Source organism: Erpetoichthys calabaricus, chromosome 12 (assembly GCF_900747795.2).
Source record: "Erpetoichthys calabaricus chromosome 12, fErpCal1.3, whole genome shotgun sequence".
In the NCBI taxonomy this organism is placed as follows: Eukaryota; Metazoa; Chordata; class Cladistia; order Polypteriformes; family Polypteridae; genus Erpetoichthys; species Erpetoichthys calabaricus.
In genome coordinates, this window is record NC_041405.2 from 140,893,644 (window position 1) to 140,920,048 (window position 26,405).

Consider the following 26,405-nt stretch of genomic DNA (forward strand, 5'->3'; position numbering starts at 1 on the left):
GCCATTCAAATGGAAATGAAAGTGTCCCACGGTGCTTCAGGCCGATGATGTTAAAGCAGAGAGGCCCTTTAGAGTCCTACAGGCTGTAATCTCGTGAGAAATGCTTTTCTATTCACGCTGATGTAAACCTTTGTCACATGTCCAGACGGGACAGCCATAGTGTAGCAGGTCGTGGGATCTTCAGCTGCTAAGGTGCACCCTTACCTATGGTCCTCTTTCATCCAAGACTGCACTATGTACAGACCATCCATCCATCCATTATCCAACCCGCTATATCCTAACTACAGGGGTCTGCTGGAGCCAATCCCAGCCAACACAGGGTGCAAGGCAGGAAACAAACCCCGGGCAGGGCACTAGCCCACCACAGGGCGCGCACACACACACACACCCCCACACACCAAGCACACACTAGGGACAATTTAGAATCACCAATGCACTTAACCTGCATGTCTTTGGACTCGCAGACACGGAGAGAACATGCAAACTCCACTCAGAGAGGACCCGGGAAGCAAACCCGGGTCTCCTAACTGCGAGGCAGCAGCACTACCCACTGTGCCACCATGCCACCCGTACAGACCATCTATTAATGATACTAATGATAACAATAATAATAATACAATTTATTTCAAGGTGTCTTTCTAAACAGCCAAGGACACCGTCCAAACAATAAAATCATAAAACCAACACAAAAAAACAAACAAGCATGCATGTAGACATACAAATACACATATTCATATATCTATGGAACTGAAAATACAGCAATAAGAACACAGCCTAAGGTCGTGTAGTGTAAGCTAATCTAAACAGATAAGTCTTAAGACGGGATTTGAAGATGGGTAGGAAATCTGTGTCCCGAATGTTTAGATAGATAGATAGATAGATAGATAGATAGATAGATAGATAGATAGATAGATAGATAGATAGATAGATAGATAGATAGATAGATAGATAGATAGATAGATAGATAGATACTTTATTAATCCCAAGGGGAAATTCACAGTGGCAGTGGAAGTGAACTCCAGGGACGGGGAGCACGACGACTTTAATAAAGTATCTATCTATCTATCTATCTATCTATCTATCTATCTATCTATCTATCTATCTATCTATCTATCTATCTATCTATCTATCTATCTATCTATCTATCTATCTATCTATCTATCTATCTATCTATCTATCTATCTATCTAAATGCCATGGAATCCATGGTGACCCGGCGTGCTGGGGGGGGCACTGATTAGAAGACCAGATGTGGAGGACCTAAGAGTGCGGTAAACACGTTTGAGGTTGGAGGGGTATAATGGAGCACGGCTATGAACTGCTTTGAAGGCAAGTGAAAGAATTTTAAAATTGGTGTGAAATTGTACTGGAAGCCAATGAAGCTGTTTAAGAGATGCGATAATGTGTTGCATGGAAGAGGTCCAGGTTATAATACGGGCAATACGAGGAGAAGCTTATGAGGGAGACCAAAGAGAACAGAATTATAAGAATCAATCGATGTGTGTCTTTGTGTTTCTGCTTACCTGACTTGAGGACTGTCACTCCCAGCATGCTCACTGGGCAGGTGGGACCTCAGCCACTAAGGTTCTAGTGCTGTTTCACCCAAAAACTACACCAAGCATGGACATCACTGAGGACGTCCTACACCTGTACTGACCTGGAATTAAATAATTAGATCTTAATTCTCAGACAAGAAACCACAGGCTAAATAACAGTAAAGGCAAACTATTCTCTTATATAATATAATCTATACGCTTTGAGCATGAGAAAGGCGCTTCTTCTTCTTCTTCTTTCAGCTGCTCCTGTTAGGGGTTGCCACAGTGGATCATCTTCTTCCATATCTTTTTGTCCTCTCCATCTTGCTCTGTGACACCTATCACCTGCATGTCCTCTCTCACCACATCCATAAACCTTCTCTTAGGCCATCCTCTTTTCCTCTTCCCTGGCAGCTCTAGCCTTAGCATCCTTCTCCCAATATACCCAGCATCTCTCCTCTGCACATGTCCAAACCATCACAATCTCGTCTCTCTGACTTTGTCTCCCGAATGTACATCCTGAGCTGACCCTCTAATGTCCTCATTTCTAATCCTGTCCATCCTCGTCACACCCAATGCAAATTTTAGCATCTTGAACTCTGCCACCTCCAGCTCTGCCTCCTGCTTTCTGGTCAGTGCCACCGTCTCCAACCCATATAACATAGGTGGTCTCACTACCATTCTGTAGTGAGAAAGGCACTATAAATAAAATATTATTATTATTAAGTATAATACCATAAGGAGAATCATAAGTGCTTCATAAGCCTGGACGCCTGTGCCTGCAGCTATTTGAAGATGGCCTTCATTCTCTGCCCAGGCAGCACATTTCTTAGCCACTGAGCCCCTCCAGAGGTTGACTGTCATTCACAGATGGTAAAGAAGACCCCCATCTCTAGGTTATTGTTTTGTTTATATCTCCCATCTATTAACCCTTTTTGGCCCTGAAATCCTATTACTAGTACATATTAATGCAGCTGTTTTTGTAAAGCACAGGTATGTTTGCAGCCATTGGAGAAGCGTGTGCTACTGTTAGTGCAGACTGGAGAGACTGGCATACAGTCCGCGAAACACAGAAGTGAAACAAGTAGTATTGAAGTACTGGGCAGCTATTGTATAATAATAGTGATCATTTGTTTTTTTTGTTTTTTTTCATTTTTGACCTTCCTAGACACCCCAAAGGTAGAATATCTCACAAAATAATTTTTCCCATAAAAACAGAAAACCCAGGGCTGAAAGAGTTAAACCCGTGTCACAACTGACGACTCTTCCATAGATTTTCAGTGGTAGCTTTCATTTATGTAATCTTAGTGAGTTGGAGGCAGTTGGCGGTCTGCTCCCATGAAGCAAGTCACATAATGTGACATCCCCAGTGACCCACTCTGGTAAAATCAAACAGGCTTGACTTTAGTCACATGAGAGCCAACAACTAATGAGTGCTCATCTGGAAGTACAATCAGAGCCGATCCATTAGCGGCCACTTAGAGCTGCGCTGTCATCTGAGGGGCTCTGTCGATGAAAATTAAGGGGAAGGGGGAACATGGCCTCCACTCTACCACGTCACCAAACTCTGATGATACCGAGTGGGTGCTTTTACTTGGTGGGTGCTGTTTACGAAAGTAAAAGTGGGCATGCTGCATTCCCCAAAGGACGCGCGCTCCTTAAAGTCAGTGGTATACACAAAGGGATGTCATTTGTGCAGTTGGAGGGGCATGCGCTCCCTGACACAGGGTATCAAAGTCTAAAAATCTCATCTCCCCACTTATGAACAACCAGGGGTGACATCCATTCACCCTGCCTAGTGCTCCAAATGGACTTTGACTGGCACAGAGTGAAATGCATATAATACAGCGATGAGGAATAAACATGGAAGTGTTGTGGGCCTCACAAACAGAACAGAATCTCATCTGTCTGACATCTTGTGTTTTATGTACCACAATAGAATGAAAAAATAGAAAAACAAAAGGGTCATGACTGAGGCTGAACTCACTGTACCTGATAACTTGTCAGGCTGTCACAGAAAGGAGCAAACATGACTGTACTTAAAATGTTCTGTTGTTTAAACTGACAATGTCTGCCGATGAGATCAGCAGGACCTGTCTGCAAGTCTGACATACCCCACTAGACTAGAAGCTGTGTAATGTGACATTGGCTGTAGGCACGGCCATTGTGAGTGCCAAGTCATGCCTCCTTGTTATTCCTATTCACCTTAACAAAATGATAAGTGTCTGTGCATCTGTCGTTGTGTCCATCCAGTTGCTGTTTCATTTCAAAATATGGCACATCCCAAACCATTTTTAGAAATAAAATGCATTGCAGTTGTCGTTCTAACAGCAGGTGGATCACACACATTATTGTAACACCACTTTTATGAATCCCAAACCAAATAGCATATAAGAGACATACACATTGCACTTTCCTTTCCAACAGATGGCGCATCCCAAACATTAACACTGGTTTTACGAGTCCTAAACCAAGTAGCATATAAGAGACATATACATTACATTTGTCGATCCAACAGATGGCTCATCCAAAACTATAACACTTGTCACAAGAACGACCATGAGACATCAAGAAGGTTTGGGGCAGCCACCCATTTAATCGATTACGGCTGCAATATTGGTCAAAAATGGTAGACATGTTCATTCAACCGAGTCCAAAACAGAACTGACTTCTTCAGACAGTATGGTGGCTTTTAAAGGCCAGCTAAGGAAGTGACGTCATCAGCTCCAGAACCGGAAGGAACGTCATTGGCTGCCCCAGAGCTGGGCAGGATTTCCCTAGAATGGTCTGCAACAGATTGAGAGGGAAAATCAGTACACTCCGTCACCCCCTGGACTGGCATGGAATTACCTGTATTTAAGCCCTTTGGCTGTCTCCTAAACACACGTGTGTGACAGGCCCACCCCCTTAGCCCAGACCCGTCGGGTCAGTCATCCTGCACCGAGAGGTCGTGAACGCGGGAGAGAGCATCGGCATTGGCGTGTAGAGAACCCTTCCGATGAATGAGCGAAAACTTATAATGTTGCAGGTCGAGGAACCACCTTGTGACTCGTGGGTTAGACTCCTTGTGCAGGGTCATCCACTGTAAAGGGGCATGGTCCGTGACTAGTGTAACCTCCCGACCCAAGAGGTAGTACCTCAACTGTGTGATCGCCCACTTAATCGCAAGAGCCTCCCTCTCCACTGCCGCATATCTGGTCTCCCGATCCCAACAGTTTCCAGCTTAGGAACATGATGGGGTGCTCAGCACCATCGACACTTTGGCTCAACACTGCCCCTAGGCCTGTGTCCGAAGCGTCCGTCTGGAGGATAAAAGGCCATGAAAAGTCAGGCGCCTTTAAAACGGGTGCCGACGTCAGGGACCTTTTCAAGTCACTGAAGGCTGCCTCTGTCATCTCAGTCCATACCACAATGTTAGGAGCCCTCTTCTTTGTTAAATTAGTCAAGGGCACGGCTCTCTCCGAAAAACGTGGTACAAACCAGCGGTAGTACCCCGCCAATCCAAGAAATGCCTGGACTTGCCGCTTGGTTCGCGGACGGGGCCATGTCAAAATGGCTTCTATTTTGGAGCACTGTGGCTTCACTGTACCACAACCCACCAGGTAGCCCAAATACTTGGCTTCCTCCAATCCAAAGAAACACTTCTTTGGGTTGATGCGAAGACCGGCTTCCCCCAGCGTCCGCAATACGGCTCCGACGTGCTGTAGGTGTTTCTTCCAGGTGCTAGAATAGATGACGATGTCATCCAGGTAGGCAGCACTATACGTGTTATGGGGACGGAGCACTTTGTCCACCAGACGCTGGAATGTTGCAGGAGCCCCATGTAACCCGAATGGAAGGACACGATACTGCCAGTGCCCACTAGGGGTGCTAAACATGATTTTACCCTTTGCGGAGTCCGTTAAAGGAACCTGCCAGTACCCTTTGGTCATGTCAAGTGTGGTCAGGTATTCTGCCTGTCCAAGCCTCTCAAGGAGGTTGTCCACTCAAGGCATCGGATAAGCATCAAATTGTGAGACCTGATTAAGCCGACGGAAGTCATTGCAAAACCTCCAACTTCCGTCAGGCTTAGGAACCAAGACAATTGGGCTGGACCAGGGACTATGACTCTCCTCTATGACTCCTAGATCCAGCATGCACTTGATTTCCAGTTCCACTTCCGCTTTCTTTGCCTCGGGAAGATGGTACGGGCGTTCTCGGACTATGACCCCGGGTTCAGTCACAATATCATGGGCAACCAGAAAGGTCCTTCCTGGGATTTCATCAACCACCTCCGGGACGGACGAGATAACTGTCTCTAGCTCTCGCCTCTGTCGGTTATTCAAATTAGACCCGAAGTTAAGGGTGTTACTTTGAGCAAAGAAGGAGCGAGGCTGGCCGAAGGTGGGATCAGGGTCCCTTTCCTTCCACGGTTTCAGCAGGTTTACGTGATATATCCGCTCACTCGGTCGATGATTGGGTTGTTTCACCAAATAGTCGACGAGTCCCTTTCGCTCCTTAACTTCGTATGGCCCTTGCCAGTGGGCAAGTAGTTTAGAGTGGGAGGTGGGAACCAATACCATGACTCGATCCCCCGGTTGGAACTCCCGGAGGGTCGTGCCCCGGTCATAATAGTGGGCCTGTGCTGCTTGCGCCTCTTGCATATGACTTTTTAATATGGGTCGAATTTTCTCAAATCTATCGCGTAACTGCGCGATATATTCCAAAATATTAGTTGAGGGAAGGGCCTCTCCTTCCCAACCTTCCTTTAAAATGACCAATATGCCCCGGGGTTGTCGTCCATATAATAATTCAAATGGGGAGAACCCTGTTGAGGCTTGAGGGACTTCCTGATAGGCAAAGAGCACGAGGGGGAGGAGCTGATCCCAATTCCTCCCATCCCTGCTGACCACCTTGCGAAGCATCTGCTTGAGAGTCTGTTTAAATCTCTCTACTAAACCGTCGTTTTGAGGAGGATACACCGCGGTTCTCAAGTGCTTTATTTTGAGTAATTTGGCCGTTTCCTTGAACGTTTCCGAGGTAAATGACGTCCCTTGGTCCGTAAGGACTTCTTTAGGGACCCCAACTCGCTCAAAGACCTCCATCAGTACCCGTGCGATTGCTTTAGAATTAGCTGAGCGCAACAGAACAGCTTCTGGATATCGGGTCGCATAATCTACGAGGACTAGTAGATATTTATGTCCTCGAGCCGAGGGTTCCAGGGGTCCTACTATGTCAACCCCTATTCTTTCGAAGGGAACATCAATTAAGGGAAGGGGAACAAGAGGAGCACGGTCCCTCCTAGGAATTTGCCGCAGCTGACATTCCGGGCACGAAACACAGAAGCGGCGAACCTCCTCGTTAATTCCCGGCCAATAGAAGCGGAGCTTAATGCGCTCTAGAGTTTTTTCAGTGCCCAAGTGGCCTCCTAGGAGATGGGCGTACGCTAACTCACAAACTTGCCGCCGGAAAGTTCGTGGAATCAGCAACAACTTCTGCACCCCCCCCCCATCGTGTTCACTGACCCGATATAATAAGTCATTTTCTAACACAAAGTGGGGTCCTTGTGGCATGGGCTGATTGGTGCGTTGGCCGTTGGCGAGGACTACTACATTCTTAGCAAATTTAAGGGAATCGTCATTCCACTGTTCCCTTTTAAATGATGCCGGTGTTTGTCTGAATTGAAAGCTCAGATCTGAGAGAGGGTCTGGGCTGACCTCAAGGGGCGGAGAAACCTCCCGCTCTGGTGAGGAGCTGACTGATGACGTATTAGTCTGCGACGTACCAGGAAGCTCTCCATCCTCCTCGTGATCTCCCATATCTCTCTCCACCGGCTGTGTACACGGTGTGGACACAACCTGAGACGGTGGATTCCCATCTGTTACTAGGCCCAATTTCGAATAAGGCGAGATCAGTACTGCACCGCTTTTATTGTCAGACCAGTCCCGCCTGAGAATCACCGCACACCGAGGATTTGGAAGTACCGCAACAACAAGTTCTTTGAGTATTCCTCCGTGGCAGATGAAACACTGGGCAGATTCATAGGCGCGGACATCTCCGTGTACACAGGTAATGCTGATCTTTGTTTTTAACCATTGTTGCGGTAGTACATAACGGCAATCGACCATAGAAAGGCTGCTGCCAGAGTCAAATAAGGCCTCTACCTTGTGGCCGTTTACAATGACCTCTCCCTTATGATCCAAAGCCAGGGGGTTTGAAAGTACACACAATCCCACCCCCTCTCTCCATTTACATTCCGCCTTGTGAGGATCGCGCCTGCGGGATCGGGGACTCCGGTGCAAACTCTGGTTTATGTCGGGAGGGCAGTTTAAGAGGGACGTAATCTCTATGGCGTCCACTTAAGGACCATTCAGCCCTCTCAGATTGCGAGATTGCCCTGGTTGTTTCAATGAGCTCTATGAGCTCGTTTATATTTGAAAATTCTCCCCAGGCCAGCTAGGTGAAATGCTCTGGCAGGCCATTTATAAACAGCAAACATGCCACTTTTTTTATTATTTGATAGGTGGTACAATCAGCGGGCCTTAACCAGCCTGCCACCTCTTCCCAGAGAACGTCCAGTTGTTCTCTGGTAGCCCGTTCAGGGTCAGACCTCCAGGTTTGTATTTTCTTCACCTGCTGGCCCGGGGAAAGTCCACTTTCCTGTGGGACCTTAGCCCCAGTGGGAAGGACAGTGCTCTCCTCCGAGAGAGCATAATAAGTCCCCATCGTTTCCCCCATAGAGACCAGCCCACGTCTGTGTGTCCCCTCGACACTCTCCCTATTCAATTTGGGTGCCCCAGAGATAGCCAAAGGGAGCGGAGTCTGCACCGGTTCTTTCCGAAACCCGAGACGCACTCCCCACCTGAAAGCTCGGCCCAGGTACTCTCCCACCTGGACATGATTCAGGTCCGGTCCCGTTCTCTTCAGGGCTTTCTCCATCCTGCCGACTACGCCACTGTCACAAGAACGACCATGAGACATCAAGAAGGTTTGGGGCAGCCACCCATTTAATCGATTACGGCTGCAAAATTGGTCTAATAAGGTAGACATGTTCATTCAACCGAGTCCAAAACAGAACTGACTTCTTCAGACAGTATGGCGGCTTTTAAAGGCCAGCTAAGGAAGTGACGTCATCAGCTCCGAAACCGGAAGGAACGTCATTGGCTGCCCCAGAGCCGGGCGGGATTTCCCTAGAATGGTCTGCAACAGATTGAGAGGGAAAATTAGTACACTCCGCCACCCCCTGGCCTGGCATGGAATTACCTGTATTTAAGCCCTTTGGCTGTCTCCTAAACACACGTGTGTGACACACTGCTTTTACGAATCCCAACCCAAATAGCATATAAAACACATATACTTTGCATTTGTCATTCCAATAGATGGCACATCCCAAACATTAACACTGCTTTTACGAATCCTAGGACATATAAATTGCATTTGTCATTCCAACAGATGGCACATCCCAAACATTAACACTGCCTTTACGAATCCTAAACCAAATAGCATATTAAAACATATACTTTGCATTTGTCATTCCAATAGATAGCTCCAACAGGTAGCTCTGTTACTTCTAATTAAAATGTTAATAATGGTAAATAATTAATATACAAGTACTGTCAGCCCACCTTATCCTCAGGTTAGGCATCCACAGTTTTGACCCACTGCAGTTTGAAATCATTAAAAGCAAAATTCAGAATATTCTCAGGAAAGAACATTTGAAATTCCCACATGCAGTGCTGTCCACTACATATACACAAGAAACAACATGTGCAGGCTGCTGGCGCCGTGGCACGGCATACCCAAGCCCAGCCAGCCCTCAGTTGCACAGCACCCGCCCTTGTGTACACTTCGTCCGCGCAATCGTCTTTATACTTTTGTACAAATCCTGAGCATCTGCGGTTGTTGCATATCTGCTGGGGGTCCTTCAACCATATAAGGTAATAAGACATGATTGAACTGTTTGTCAAATAGAAAAGCATGTAAACAATTTTATTTACAACCAAATCAAACAACAATGCTAAAATGAATGCCAGCTGTTAGGCCTGAACTGAGCCCAGCATTTCTAGTAGCCACTTCAGCATTGCAGTCTGTAGCACCAAAACGTCCAGGTGTGCCTCCATAATTGGAGAAGAACCCACACAGACACACAGAGACGGAGCGGACTCAACACAAATGGCGACCGGTCGCTGGAGGAGGTAATCATGGCACCTGAGATTGGAGATGTGTGCTTGTTGATGTAAGATTTGAACTGTTTTTTGAGACATGTGACAGTACTGTCCCTATCAACCTATGTGAGCCGGTGGCACTAACCGCCTGCTATGATCTGCCATTTATCTTTTATTATTTATAGTTTCTCTTTGGCTTCTAAAAAGAATTGGAGCTTCATTTTGTGGGTTTTAGTGGTCACGGAACCTGGTTGTTGGTTTTTGAATCTGACGCATTTGTCTAAAAAGTAATTTTAATTCTCCTGTGGTGTCAACTTGTTTTTGTTTTAGCCGCCACTATCTTGAGCACTCCTAGCTAGTGACGTGTTCACAGGCTGCCAGGCAGTGTCAACTGGATGTCACCGAGTGACATCGTCAGCATGACGGCTCATAAGTCAGCATCATCCAAGTTTGTGGATGCAGCCTGCTGCCTGCCATATTTGTTTGAACATCTACAGCTTTGTGAGAAAGTTAGTACACCCTGTGAAACATATGTGGACATGTCAAGTTGTGATCTTCATTTCGAACATATCTAGTGATAATATAACATTATTTTGTATTTTTTCTTGTATTTTTGCACGGTGCTCTTCCCTGAGTGCAGGTACAGATTGTACTAATGACTAAATGGATGGAGAACAAGGTGGAAACTGACTAAACATAAATATCAACCATCGTGGCACGTTGACATTTTCTTAGAACATTGTTTAATTGAATTAAATATCAATACAAATTTAAAATGTGGAAAAAACAAGCCCACCCCTCCATTTATCATCTACCTCAAATATCTCCAATTAGAAGTGGGTTCAAATGATTAAAACATCAGCAGAGAAGATCTCATCTGACCCTGTCCTCTTATTGAAACCTCAGACATTTTTGTCGCTCAACTGTGTGTGTGTCTCTGAGGCCTTCCAAAAGTAGGCTGTAGATGACTAGGAGTCTGGGAAGGGACTGAAAAAGATCTGCAAACAATTGGAAATCAACCACTCCACTGTCTGGAAGATCTTCAGCTTGTCCAGGCCAGGCCGTTCCAGTATCTTCAGCCCTACAGCACAACAGAAGATGCTGAACGAAGTCTCTAAGGAGCCCAGAAGTTCGACTCGGGATGCCCAGATAGCTCTTGCCACCACTGATGTCAAAGTGCAGGAGTTCGCCATTTGGAAAGTCACTGAACAAATGAGATGTGCAATTGAGGTGTGCCAGGAGGAAAACTTTGTTTTCAAGAAAAAACAGCAGGGCAAGACTAAAGTGTGCCCACAAATACCTCTGGAACCAAGTGTTCTGAACACAAATCAAAGAAAGAGTTATTTGGGCACAGTACCAGAAGACATATTTCAAGAAAACCAATGGTTACATTTGACCACAAGAACCTGATGCCAGCTGTCAAGTATGGTGGTGGACATGTTCTGGTTTGGGGCAGCTCTGTTCCATCAAGGCCTGGGTAGCTCAGCATCACAGACTCCATTATGGATTCTTCATTATATCAGAGGGTGCTTGAAGATAATGTGAGACCACCTGTCCGTAGATTGAAAGTCAACTGAAAGTGGATGCTGCAACATGACAATGACCCAAAGCCTGCCAGAGAATCCACCAAGGAATGGCTGAAAATTAAAGAAATGGAGGGTTCTGGAATGACCAATCCCAATTGAAATGCTGCTGGGGGTCTGATTCTGCACCTAAGACACCCCTCAAGCATCACACAACTGAAAGAATTCTGCATAGAGGGTTTTGAGAAAACGTCCTCCCACTTGAAGTCAGAAGCTGCTAGACAGTTAGAAGAAACGTCGACTTGAAGGGGCAACAGCAGCGATCGCAGCCGAGGGTGGGCTTGCTTTACCAACACGTGGACTTGGCATATCTGTTCATGTTTTGTTGAAGATACTGAAGGAACTGCAATGTCGATCAAAACATGATGGACCTCACTGTATCCTGCATTCAGCACAGGGAGCTAGTGGTGGTTAGGATTAGGGAGGGCCGACCTTGACAGTAGAGTGGTGATGCAGTATGGGAGGGCCTGAGGCAAGAATCGGGACAGAATGGTAGAGGAACAGGTGCTGGTAGGAGATGAGGAGGGTCGTGTAAGAAGGGCAGTCACCGGGAAACAGCAAGGAGCATGGATAAGAATGGAGGCAGCACCAGAGCTTAAGGTCATGTGGCCCAAGCTGTGGAAAACAACACTCTGACATTCTACTTTCCTGATCCAACCTGTCTATGATGTTCTGCATAGCCCATCCAACCTCTTCTTGTTGAGCAGGGTAGAGACACCAGCAGACTCGTTGTGCCAAAGACAAGGGACCCCGGAGCATATCCTTAGCAGTTACCCAATGGCACTGGGAGAACACAAGATACTGAAAGATGTCTGTAAGAAACCAAGAAGTTCTTCACTGGACACACAGGGAGTTCTTGCCACTGTTGATGTCAAAGTGTGTGAGACTGGGATGAGATACCACAAAGAAACTTTTGCTGTCCAGATGGATCACTGGGGCAAGACTAAAATCTACCCATGAGCACCTAGTCAAAGACCAGGACTTCTGGAACAACGTGCTCTGGACAGATGACACAAAGATAGAGTTTAGTTGATATGGATGTGGAACATTGGAGCATATCTACCAGTGGTGCCACGACCAGGTGCTCAAAGAATTAGCAAAAACCATCACCAATGTCCTTGGTAACATCAGGCACCACCAGCCATCAAGGGGCACTGTTAGATTTGTTAAACAAGGAGTGAGAAGTCAAGCAAAATGACACCTCTTATTGGCTAACTAAAAAGATTACAATATGCAGGCTTTTGAGGCAACTCAGGACCCTCCCTCAGGCAAAATGTAATAAAGAAACTGGAGTTCCCTGTGTTTATATAGACACTAGGACAAGTAACAACATTGGAAAACCTTTAAGAGAGACATCTTAGATGTAAAAAATTAACAGACCTCTTCAGGCTAAGATCCATTAAGCAAGAGAGGAGAACAATGTATGGTCAAGATCTTTGGATGAAATGCCGAGGCATAGAAGAGGCAGCTGCTGAGATCCTTGCATCTACTCAGGACTGGCAGCAGATGGTTGACCCAGAAAAGTAGCTGAGATATCCATGGCCATCACCAGGTCTGATTCTGATCTACTGTGATATTTTAATGCACTGTTCCCTGGGAAGGCTAATGAGAGTTAAAGGAGCTAACTCCGAGGACATTCTGGTCCATGTCCGCAGCCTGGGATGGAAGGCCTGCTGTGAGCTAGCAGAGGTGGGCTGCATGGCTTTTGTAGGCAAGTCCTTCGTCAGAGTTGACAGTTTACTGGATGTGGCCATCAGGGGCGTATTAGACGTGACAGAATGTTCGTCTAGATCAGGGTGGGCCGCAGTTGCTGCAGGTTTTCATTCTAACCATCTTCTTAATTAGTGAGCCTTTTTGCTGCTGATTCACTTGTTTTGCCTTCATTTTAATTGACGTGACTCAGAACCCTTAGTTGTTACTTTTCCCTTAATGAGGAAAGGAGAAAAACTGCAAGCTGCCACATGACCATAAAGAAAGGTGAAGGTCTCGGTCATGTTGGTCTGCTCAGGTCACCAAAACTTCTTGACCGTGGTCTTAGAAAAAACAGAAAATCAACAGTCTGCTGTGGCAGAATGAGAGCAGCAACAAGTCATGATTTTCAATAACGGCTTTAATTAGCAGCAGGAATTGGCCTCTCAATAAGAAACTGGTTGGAGTGAAATTGGCTGGAGTTTGATGTTCCAATTTAGCTGGTCATCTGTTGGCTCGTTTCATATCTCAGTTCTGTTTGGCTGCCAAGAAACGAACCAATTCAGAGGACTGACTCCTTAAAAACAGGGCAATTAAAATGAAGGGAAAAGGAGTTAATTAGCAGTGAAAACGGGTCACTGATTAGGAAAAGAGTGAGAATGAAAACCTGCAGCCACTGCGGCCCTCCAGGCCTGGAGCTGGACACCCCTGGTCTAGATGGCTGCAGATCGGAACTGTGAGTGCCACCAAGGCACAGACCCGAGCAGTGGCCATATCAGCAGGGTGAGGGTGTCTCTTGTTGTAGACCTGATGATGTGTCCCAGTGCATTCGAAGACGTTCACTTTAACTGGCTGCTTACTTTCCTTTGAGATCTCCCTATAATCCCCCCTCTCTTGCGTCGGATGGATATAACTATATGCAGTTTAGTCTGCACCCCTAGGGGGCACTGTCCTCTCACCACAGGTCAGGATGTGTGGAGACAGGCCACTTGGATTCTTAAGGAAGTTGAGCTGGGCAGTCCGGCGTCTCGGATATCACAGACCCCATTGTCCTCCTGTTCTTGTTATCTGGTTGAACGATCGGCACACCCTGATGAATCCAAACTGTTGCTGTCTTTAAACATTCTACCGACTCAGGGCTTCAGTCGCACACAGCTCCACTGTAGAGGTGTTGATTCTCTCAAGGATCTGCCGGTCCCCCCCCCCCCACTGTAAGTGATTGAGATCGAAGTCCTTGAGAGATGGCGGCGTCTCCCAAGGCTCTCTTTTTGTACTGGCGAACAGCCTGAGCGGCAGCTTCAGCCTCACCGTGTTGGCGCTGCCATAGGGACGCTGCTAGTATTTTTGTACTCGCAAAGCCTGGCGGCTGTTTTGCACTCCTGGGATAAGTGCTGCATCTGGCCTGAAGCCATGCGCTCCCTGGAGTACAGATGTGCCTCTCCAGCTCACGCTTGGCTGCTTTGATTGATACAGCTTCTGACGCCGCACAGACTGGCTCAGGTGCCACGCTGTGGGCTATGTTATCTTGCCTCATGGAGGGACTGCTTGGCATCCATCTCACTCTGTCACTGTCTGCACCCCCAGCAGATGCAGTTGTGAAACAATTGCCAAGCTTTTCAGCTTGCTTGAAATTAAGAAAATTTGACGTGTCTGAGAGGATGGAGGGGGAAGGGGAGGCTCGAAGGATGATCTCTCATATTAAAATGGGCTCGGGTTCAAGGCAGGGGAGAAACATTAGCACTGGGTGTTTAATACTGATTGGTGGGCTCTGCTGGCATACCTGTGATAATGTTGGCCATTTATTTACTCTGAGATACTGCACCCCGCCATTGTGTGGACACCGGGATTCCAGCCTTTGACTTACCTGCCACTCTGCTGGCCACAGGAGGGCTTGTGGTTTGCTGGGTGTAGCGACCAGGGCATGATGGCTATCCTGATCTCACAAGATGTCTGAGCACATATTGGTGGATGGCGTGGTGGCCTGGGGATTAGCTCAGCTGAGTCAATTACCCATAGCACACCTGGGTTCAGAATCCAGGACCACTTCTTGTCTGTGAGGAGTTTGCACAATCTGAGTACTCCAGCTCTGACCCCGAAGATGGGCAAGGCAGACATTTTAGGAACCCTAAACTGGCCCTTTGTGAGTGTGGCTGTGGGTGTGGGCACCAGTGGACCCTGCATGAGCTGGCACCCTGTCTGGGCAGCCTCCTGCTTTGTATCAAGTGCTGCTGGGACCGGCAGAAGCTCCTGTGACCCTGAATAGGATTCAGAAGGTTAGGGGTATGTTATGCCATTGGGAATATATTATTATTATTATTATTAGGAATTAAGCACACTGAAGTTAACATTAAAGGGGGCATTAATCTTGAAATATGAAAGTCAGCCAGTTTCACAGACAGGTTAATGCAAAAGGTTACATTTTTTGTAGATATGGCAATTACTAAAAAAGATATTAAAATAATACTTATCTTTTCTCCCGATTACAAAAGATAGATAGAAGATAGACATGAAAGGCACTGTATAGAAGAACAATACAGTTAGAGAGGTAAATGTGAAAGGCACTATATAAAACAGCAAGACAGATAGAAATGAAAGGATAAATAGATAGATAGATAGATAGATAGATAGATAGATAGATAGATAGATAGATAGATAGATAGATATGAAAGGCACTATATGATAGATAGATAGATAGATAGATAGATAGATAGATAGATAGATAGATAGATAGATAGATAGATAGATGTGAAAGGCACTATATGATAGATAGATAGATAGATAGATAGATAGATAGATAGATAGATAGATAGATAGATATGAAAGGCACTATATGATAGATAGATAGATAGATAGATAGATAGATAGATAGATAGATAGATAGATAGATAGATAGATAGATAGATGTGAAAGGCACTATATGATAGATAGATAGATAGATAGATAGATAGATAGATAGATAGATAGATGTGAAAGGCACTATATGATAGATAGATAGATAGATAGATAGATAGATAGATAGATAGATAGATAGATAGATAGATAGATAGATAGATAGATATGAAAGGCACTATATGATAGATAGATAGATAGATAGATAGATAGATAGATAGATAGATAGATAGATAGATAGATAGATAGATAGATAGATGCAAGGTGCCAGGGTTGTTCTTCCAGGTTTCAAAATAATTTATTTAATTTTTGTAGAACCGGGACAACTATATCCGCTCCTGCAAGCTGCTCCCTGATGGCCGGACCCTCATTGTGGGCGGCGAGGCCAGCACTCTGTCCATCTGGGACCTGGCCACTCCAACTCCTCGGATTAAAGCAGAGCTGACGTCCTCCGCACCGGCCTGCTACGCCCTCGCAATCAGCCCTGATGCCAAAGTGTGCTTTTCCTGTTGCAGTGATGGCAACATTGTGGTGTGGGACTTGCAGAATCAGACTCTCGTCAGGTATGTGTCTCCTGGGGTCCTTTTAGTGTGCGTTAAACTCATCATCATCTTCATCATAATCATCCGGCTGCAGCTTCATGTTTTCTCCTCCTGTAGGCAGTTTCAGGGCCACACAGACGGTGCCAGCTGCATAGACATTTCAAATGACGGGACCAAACTGTGGACAGGAGGCTTGGATAACACGGTCCGCTGCTGGGATCTGAGGGAGGGCAGGCAGCTTCAGCAGCACGACTTCACGTCACAGGTACGGGAGAGGGCCACAGTGAGAAAGCTCAAACTACAGCCCACATCCCCTCTACTTTAGCTTTGACCCCCCGTGTGTCTTTGCAGATCTTCTCCTTGGGGTACTGTCCTACAGGGGAGTGGCTCGCTGTTGGCATGGAGAGCAGCAATGTCGAGGTTCTGCACGTGTCCAAGACCGACAAGTACCAGCTGCACCTTCATGAGAGCTGTGTGCTTTCTCTCAAGTTTGGCTCTTGTGGTAGGTCCTCAAAAAGAATGCGCTCATCATATTCAAAGCTTACGTTTCTACATTTTGTCTAAACATCTGAAAGACAGCTTGTGTGAGTTTTGGCTCTTGCCACACAACCATTTCTTGTTAATGTTGATTTTTTTAGGTAAGTGGTTTGTGAGTACTGGGAAAGACAACTTGCTAAATGCTTGGAGAACACCCTATGGAGCCAGCATATTCCAGGTGAGGACATACAGAGCTGGAGGGGGTCAATGAGGGCAAGACGCCAGTGTCAGTTATGGAGTTGGTAAAGTCCATGAAATATGAGAATGGAGAGATGTGGTGGAAAGAAGGAAACCATGATGGGAGACCACAGGTGATGAGATGAGTATTACTCAACGTTATGTTTGCTGGTATACAAGAACAAAATTCAGGAATAAAGCTACAAGAAATGAGAGGAAAGTGTCATAATTTGGAGGTAGGATACGGTGGACATTCAAACAACTTTTGACAAGAGCAGGCCATTCCGGTCATTCTATCCCCCTGATTCCTCCAAAAACAGAATCAAGTCGACTTTCGAATGTCTCTCCATACTACTGGCTAATTTATTCCATATGTCTAGACATCCTAATGTTTCGTCTACAGCTATTGTCTACAGTGGTTATATAAACCGATCAGACACAACATTAAAACCATCTACCTAATATCATGTTGGTCCCCCTCATGCCATCAAAACAGCTTTGGCCCATTGAGGTACGGACCCCGCCAGACCGATGAAGTTGTCTTGTGCTCTCAGGCCCTCGGATGTTAGCGGCAAATTCCTGGAAGTTGTGAGGCGAGGCCTCCATGGATCAGACTTCGTTTTCCAGCACATCCCACTTCGTTTTCCAGCACATCCCACAGATGCCAGTTGTTGGATTGACATCCTGGGGAGGTCAACACCTTGAACTCTTAATCACGTTTTGAGCAATTTTTGCAGTGTAGCACTGTGCATTAACCTGCTGATAGACACCACTGCCAATAGCCATGAAGGGGTGTACGTGGTTTGCAACAGTCGTTAAGGTAGGTGGTACCATGTCAAAGTGACATTCACATGAGTGACAGGACCTGTTGAATTACACTCACCCTGCCAGCTTGTCTTCGCCCCATAGTGCATCCTGCTGCCATCTCTTCCCCAGTAAATGACATCCACACACCCAATCCAGATGAAACGTGATTCATCAGACCAGGCCACCTTCTTCCATTGCTCCATAGTCCAGTTCTGATGCTCATGTGTCCATTGTAGGCACTTTCAGGGGTGGACAGGGTTCAGCATGGGCACTCTGACTGGTCTGCACCTACACAGGCCCATATTTAAAAAGCTGCGATGCACTGCGTGTTCTGACACCCTTTTCTCTCATGGCCAGCATTATGTCAGCACTTTGTGCTACAGTAGCTCTTGTAAAAATAATACACCATGACACGTAAAAAGGTTTGGGGCAGCCACCCGTATACTTAAATAACGGCTGCAAAAGTCAAAATTGGAAGCACAGTAAGTGTACAAAGTCCAAAACAGAACGGATTCACAAAAGGAGGTTGGCTGGGTTTTAAGGCAGGTCAGGGGAAGTGATGTCAGCGGGCCTGAAAACTGGAAGTGATGTCAGTGGACCCAGAACTGGAAGTGATGTCAGCTGGCCTACAGAAGGAATCTGACTGCGTCAGGGGAAATGACGTCAGCAGGCCCAGAACCGGAAGTGATGTCAATGGGCCCACAACTGTAAGTGATGTCAGCGGGCCCCACAGAAGAAAGTTGGCTGTGTTTTAAGGCAGATCAGGGGAAGTGATGTCAGAGGGCCCAGAAACAGAAGTGATATCAGCAGGCCCATAGAAAGAATTTGACTGGGTCAGGGGAAATGATGTCAGCAGGCCCAGAACCGGAAGTGATGTCACTGATATCACTTATAGTTGTGGGCCCAGAAACGGAAGTGATGTCAGCAGGCCCACAGAAGAAAGTTGGCTGTGTTTTGGGGCAGGTCAGGGGAAGTGATGTCAGAGGGACCAGGCAGAATTTCCCGTGTTTGGTGTGTAGCGATGTAGTACTAGAGATTACATCTTGCTCGAAGAAGGGGCCTGAGTTGCCTTGAAAGCTTGCATATTGTAATCTTTTTAGTTAGCCAATAAAAGGTGTCATTTTGCTTGACTTCTCACGTCTGTAGGGATAAAAGAGAAAGGGTTATTGCACTCCACCACCCCCTGACCTGGTGTGGAATTACCTTCTCTTGGCCCTTCTAGCTGCCTCCAATGTGCACGTGTGTGACACTGTTCAGTGGGATCGGACCAGATGGGCTAGCCATTGTTCCCCATGTGCCTCAGTGACTGTTGGGTGCCCATGAATCTGTTGCTGGTTTACTGGTTCTTCTTCCTTGGACCACTTTTGGTAGGTACTAACTGCTGAATACTGGGAACGCCCCCCACAAGACCTCCCGTTTTGGAGATGCTGTGACCCAGTCGTCTAGCCATCATAATCTGACCCTCTTCAAAGTTGCTCAGATCCTTATGTTTTCAAACTGACCATTCTAATGTATCCCACCCCTTGATAATCGGTGTTATTCAGGTTGCCGGATAGTGGTCTTGATGTTGTGACTGATCGGTATGTGTATATACTGTATATTATATATATTTGTTGTCTGTAGTAGTTTTTGGTGTCTATACTTCCTAACGATTCTGGAAAATCGACCCTTAAGAAGAGCAGAAGACTTTAGGGAACCCTAAGAGAAGGTACTCTTATGACACTGGAATATGACAACTGGACCATTATAGAGCAAAGCTAAGGCTTCATCCACACTACTATGTTTTTGTTTCACAACACAGACATTAGTCTCCATTTTTGCTACATTTGTCCACACCACCCCGGCATTTTGAATCACCAAAAACAGACTTGTGATAGGACTCTCCAGAGCCGTACACTTCTGAAAGTGCAAGGGTGTGGACAGGTAAAAATGTAGACTCTAATTACCCTCTGGTTTGCTCAGGCTTATTATGTAACCCTTCTCTGATTGGAGCCAACTCATTACAACATCTCATTACCTGATTGGTCACCCTTCATGTAAAAAAAAAAAAAAATCTGATTCCCACATAGCAGACATGGCTTTCCCTGGCACTGGTTGTGTTGCTTACCTGTGTGTGTCTAAATTGCGTTTTGTACAGTTTGAGGGCTGCAGCACAAAAGCAGAGATGGTGGATGCATTATGATGTGGAGATGATTCCTGGAAGCAGGTCCTGGTAGGTTTGTGAGGGTAAAAACGAAACCAGGAAAACCTTATGCAAGTCTGCAAAAAGCTGTGCATTGGGAGAAGATTTAATTTCCAAGACAACAAACCCCAAGCATAAAGACAAAGCTACAAAGCGGCCATGTCCAGGGGTCTCATGCATAACAACGTGCATAGAATTCACACTAAAACATGGCATACGGACAAAAGCGGAAATGTGCGTACACACAAAAAAATTCAGATGCATAAATCTGTGTGTACGCCAACTTCCACATTCTTCCGCTTCATAAATCCCAGTCAGCGTGAAAAGTAACACACGTGCACGTGCCTACTGCCACTCCCCAAACTCCTCCCAGAACTACGCCTCTTTGAATATGCAAATCAATATAAATAGTCCTTAAGCTCAGCCTTCTGTGAATAGGCAATGGCAAAAGCGCGAGGGGAAAATAGAAGAATTTCAGCAAATACCAAGTGGAGGCAAAGAAAAACGTACTATTTGTTGGTTTAAACAGTGATATAAACAACAAAAGGAAATTGATCGAGTGACATAGAGTGTCGGAGAAACTCGAAAGCTCAAGTTCACAAAGTCGCACTGTGCCCGAAATAAAAAAATTGTCACATATCAAAGTCGCAGTGAAAAGGCGAGTCGTAGCCCACCGTCTGAGTGTCATATGAAAGCTTATTAGGGTACAGACAAAAGAAAAAAAAATAGGGACACAGTGGAAAAAAAGCTCAAAATGTCAACTTTAATCTCGAAATTTCCACTTTAATCATGTAGTTTGTCATTAAAGTAGGACATCATAAACTTCATCTTTAAATTGTTTAATTTAGTAGTTTCTCAAATACCATCGTAACTAAAGTAGCATGTTAAATGCTTTGTTTTGTATTTGATCTTCTATGTGCTCTATGTGTGTGAATCACTACGTGCTTCCGTTCTTTCTCTTTCTCCGACAGGACACATAATCCATTACATTCGTAATATTACAGCTCTCTGAATAATAAAAATACTGAGATGTAAACTTGATATCATTTTCATGATGATAGGAGTTAAAGCATGTTAATAAACATGGGAACACGGTGGCGCAGTGATTGTTCACGTCTCATGCAAGATGCTTGCTGCGCTGTGCGTGACTTTCGATGAAATAATTTATTACAGAAGTACTGTCTCTCTCAAACATACTAACCTCCAATTCCTGTTCTTCCTTTTATTTCTCCAAGTAACCAATCGTCGCACAATCTGCTCTGTAATAGACGTTAAGCCATCTGTAGGCTTAGAATGCAGATTCTTCAAAACTTTTAAGGAACATTGAAATATCTTTGTAGTACGTGTTTAATTATCCATCCATCTATCCATCCAGTGTCGCGCTAGCACCAGCAGGAATACAGCATGAGGCAGGAACTATCCATGAACGGAGAGCCAGCTCATCACTAGCGCTGCAACACCGTGTCCTCACATGTTTAATTATTAACAATATAGATTATTTAAATGATGTTAACATTTTATCTGTATAATGTAATAAATATATTTTGCTGCATTTTATCTTAAAAATGATATCATCATCATATGTAAATATATAAAGTGGCTCAGGTTGTACAATATTATAACTGTATCGCAAGTTTACAGTGAGGTGATTGTACTTATAAGTACAAACAGTTCTACAAGGAGCACTTGATGGACTGATTGGGTGTGTTTAGAGTTCTTGGGATGAAACTGTTTCTGAAACGCGAGGTCCGTACAGGAAAAGCTCTGAAGCGTTTGCTGCATCGGAGCAGTTCAAATAGGCAGCACAGCTGAGGCAGCATGTGCTTGATGCTGTATCCTGATAATTCTCTTTCTGATCAGCTGCTGTAGAGTTGTGATTCCACACTCAGATACAGAGGGATAAATACACTTGAGTGGTTCAGTGAGAGGAACAACGCTAAAGCAGCTATGGTATTTGGAATAGTTTGGCCATTCTGTGGACCATTATATTGTTACGGGTTAATTACAATCAGATGCCTTAAACTAATAAACAATATGCGGTTAATTGCAGTGTATTTGATAAAGCCGCGTCAGGTATGTGGATCTAAAAAAGAAAGGGAAACCACACTGGAACAAAAGCACTGCTTTGACGCTGGGTGGCGCCAGTTTGCAAAACCAAGCAGAGAACTTGCGAACGCAAAGCATTTAGCTGGCATGAAAATGTGCGTAGCTTTACGCCAAGTTTAGGTTTAATACATCGCGATTTGAGCGTGGAAATGGGAGTACGCAACATTTTTGTGCATACGCACCGTTTCTACATGAGGCCCCTGGAGTGGTTGAGTCAGAGTTCACGTCTTAAATCGAATTTGTGGCCGCACACTCCCGATCAACGTGGCACCGGACAGAGCAGGAGGACTTTAGTAAAGAAGAAGGGAAAAATGGCAGAATGAAGGTGGGCAAAGCTGATAGAGAAAAGAGACACTCAAGGAGGTCTTGGCTGCCAATGGTGCATCTGGGGAGGGTGAATGCTTATTAGATAAGTATAATTGTGTTTTATATTTGTAACCTATTTAGATCACTTTGCAGGCAGACTTTGAAAGCTGTAAAGATTTCCCAGAAGCAGACAAATGGGCAGAATTGTTAAAAGAAATCATGCTGTGGGGATGGAGAGTACACTTTGCTGACATCTCTTGTCTTTTGTTCACATTACAGTCCAAGGAGTCGTCATCAGTTCTGAGTTGTGACATCTCCCCCGATGATAAGTACATTGTCACTGGCTCCGGGGACAAGAAGGCCACTGTGTATGAAGTGGTGTACTAAAAGACCCAGGGGATTTTGTTCCATCTTGCATGGTCAGCACTGCTTTCTTTATCCCCCTTTTTTCCGGAAGCAGCACTTAGGAGTTGTACTTTCCTTCAGATCACAAGATGGAGCACCACTTCCCATTGCAGCATCTACATAGCAGTAATCACCTTCAGCCCCAGCTCTATGGAACTCATGTGCCACCTTTTTTTCCTCCCCCATTTTGATGAAGGCTGCCAGTGGCATCGCGAGACCAGACAGATTTTCCTAATCAGACACTCCTACAGAAGACCTTGTGAAGGCTCAGCACTCCTTGGGCCAGCCAGCTGCAGACTTTCCTTTCTGATGCCACATGGGGTGGGCCACTTTGTAGATGAAGCTCATATGTTCTTTCGAAACGTTTCAGTCGTAGCTCGCACAATCAATGGAGGTGGCCTGCTGGTTGAAATTCCCAGTCTGCTGCTGCCGCTCATTCATCTTCTACTCGTCTGCCTGCTACATTGGAGGGCACTCAATGGGACTGGTAAGCCCCTCAAACTTCAGGAAACACTGGGTGGCAACCTGGTGACGAATTTCATCTTTAGACACGCAATTTGCAATGGCACTGGGGTGGAACACCTGAACGCTTTGCCGTACCATGTACCCCGTCACGCAGCTTACTGTGCTTCACGACGCATCCCTGTGTTTGTTCCGCCAGGTCGTATTCTTGAATTTTGTCATTTTCTTGTGGTGGTAGGTTTCAAAAGCTCTTCAGCTGGGTATGGTCTTGGCAGAGCAGATCGCCTCCCTGGCTGTTTGCCTGTTGTTTCCATAAAAGATGTCAAGATGTAGTGCTGTCCAGCCAGGAGCCTCAGGTATAGCTATATTTCGAGTTGGACCATCATATCCTAGAAAAACATAGGATAACCTGTTGTGTTGCCTGGTGTCTAAATACATGTGGGACAGCCTCACGTGTGTCCTGTAGTGCCCTTCAATGCCAGCTACTCTTGGTATTCTTTAGTCACTGAATACATGAACACCCGGGTCTACCCGACTGACGACTCTCCATTTTTCTTGCTCTCATTTGATGCCCTCACAGCATCCACCCTGGTATTGTCACACAATATAAAGGCACATCTCGGCAACTGACTCACCACACAAAAAAATGTAGAATTTGACATACATCTATTGGGAATGGCCAACTTTATCAGGCTGGTACAAGAGAGGGCGAGAGGCCAAGGTGTCGGGTAGCTGGACTGGGTAAGCATTTTAATCAGAATGAACGAACAAGTGGCCTCTGGTGCAAGATGTCCACTTTGAAAACTTTGGTGACTTTGTTGAAAAATGAGTTTTGTTCAATTGATAATGTATGTTCTTTTCCTTATCCGATTCATGTAAAACTTTGAAAATCTCCCACAACTTGTAATATTAATAAAATATGCGCTCACTTGATTAAAACCCCCCCAAAAATGTGCACCGTCTGTTGAACCTTTGAGAAGAGATGGTAGAAAATACATTGTATACCTAATAAAGTGGCCACTGAGTGTACGCCTAATCGCTGGCTCAGATCACTCAGTCATGTGGCTACGAGTTGTTCTTGTACACCACGCAGACCTGGGCAGGAGTTTCAGTGAAACGTCACAAGGGACAGAAGACGTGTCAGACGTGGTCTTGGAAATGGCGACGCTTCCTGGGATTTTCACATCCTACAATGCCTAGAGTTTACAGAGAGTGGTATGATAAAAACATGAAGAACTTGGGGTGAAATCCCCTGGTAATGAAAGGGGGTCAGAGGATAACGATCAGACTTGTTCATGAAAAGAGGAAGATCACAAAGACTCACATGGCAACTCGTTTCAACAGGGATTTGCGGAAGGTCATCTTTGCCTGAACAGCGCGTTAGACTTTGAAATGAACAGGCTACAGCAGTAAAAGGGCATGCTGGCTTCTAACAGCAGTATGAGGAGGGTGCCATGGGCACAGGATCACCAAAAACAGACGAAAGACGTTTGGATAAAAGTTGCCTGCCCACCTGAATCCCAATGTCTTCTGCAATGAGTAGACGGTAAGGTCAGAATGTGTCAATTCATTAGTCCATGTCTCCATTCTGTCTGATGTCAATAGTACAGAGTGATGGTGGTGTAATGGCGTAGGAAATGCTTTCTTGGCATGCATTAGGCCTCCTTAATACCAAATGTGTCATTAGAATGCCCCTACGTACTTCAGTGGGCCATGTGCTTCCCTTTCTGACCACAGTCTCTGTTCTTCCAATGGATTATGCGCCATGTCACAAAGCACATGACAGCTCAGATTGTTGCAGAAATATGGCAGTGCCCTCACTTTACTCCGGCGGGCAGTACAGTCCTCGTTTCTCATTTCATTTGAGCACCTTTGGGGTGAAGTGGAAGAGGAGGTTTGCAGCATGGATGTGCCATCAAGTCGGCATGGACCAAAATCCCACCTTGAGAATCCATGACTTAAAAACAAGTAAATATACAGCCATAGACAGTGTACCCATGCAATTGTCCCCTTATGGGAACACAAATCTCTACAAACCCTAACCTAACCCTCATGGGGTAGTCATCTCTGTAAACCTAAGCTTAACCCAGAGGCTTATCTATTAAAACTGCACTGACATTTTGTATTCATATACTTATACAGTTTTGCTTTATTTTGAATAAGGGGCAGCCTGCATTGCTCTGAATTTCCTGAATTTTGACCCATTTCTTAACATTGGAATTTATTTCATCTGTAGTGGGGAGTTACTTATATAAAAGAGGCCTGAACGAAAACTGGGATGTTGTCCACATCTGATTGGGGTGCCTCCCAAAGCACAAAGATGTTTCCCAGTAAGTTGACTAGCATCCTTAAATGAACCCGTCATCCAAATTTAAAAAGAGTTAGGTGCCGGGGTGAGGAGCAGAACTCACAAGCTACTCTTCTCTGAAGTTCTGCCAGTGCCACACACCAGTCCAGGTAAGCTTGAGGAGATAGGAGGCTTGATGTGTGGCTCGGATCTTGGTGCAGGGTAGAAGGGTACAGGTTTATGAGGCATTGGGACTCCTTTTGGAACAGATGGGACCCGTTCTGCCAACATATCGGGAAGGCGTGCGAGGAGGTTAGTTGAGGATTGTTTAAATTAGGGACACGAGGGCAAGCCAGCAACTGATCCTACAAAGGGGTACTGAAAGAGTGTATTTCTTTTTCATTGAAAAACTGTTTAAGAGGGGGTTGCTGAAGGGTCGGCACGTCCACTAGTGGCACCGGTCACACTATAAATGACTTAGATAGGAATATAAGTAACAAGCTGGCTAAATCTGCCGATGATACCAAGATAGGTGGATTAGCAGATAATTTGGAATCCATTATATTATTACAGAAGAACTTGGACAGCATGCAGTCTTGGGCAGACTTGTGGCAGATAAAATTTAATGTTAGTAAATGTAAAGAATTACACATAGGAAGTAAAAATGTAATACACAATGGGCGGTTGGAAAATCGAGAGAACAGTTTATGAGAAGGATTTAGGAGTCACAGTGGACTCAACTCTATCAACTGCCA

General features: G+C 45.4%; 1 protein-coding gene across 6 annotated transcripts in view; it reads left to right on the forward strand.

Moving 5' to 3' along the window:
- tle2b (TLE family member 2, transcriptional corepressor b) overlaps positions 1-24,302 on the forward strand; it is a 186,847-nt gene extending 162,545 nt beyond the window's left edge. For all 6 annotated transcript variants that reach the window (XM_051935265.1, XM_051935266.1, XM_051935268.1 and 3 more), the window contains exons 16-20: positions 16,155-16,402; positions 16,499-16,646; positions 16,733-16,883; positions 17,020-17,096; positions 22,776-24,302. In XM_051935265.1, the coding sequence (XP_051791225.1) occupies positions 16,155-16,402; positions 16,499-16,646; positions 16,733-16,883; positions 17,020-17,096; positions 22,776-22,883 (732 nt within the window). In that variant the 3' untranslated portion in view covers positions 22,884-24,302. The remainder of the gene's footprint in view (positions 1-16,154; positions 16,403-16,498; positions 16,647-16,732; positions 16,884-17,019; positions 17,097-22,775) is intronic.
- The last annotated feature ends 2,103 nt before the right edge of the window (positions 24,303-26,405 follow it).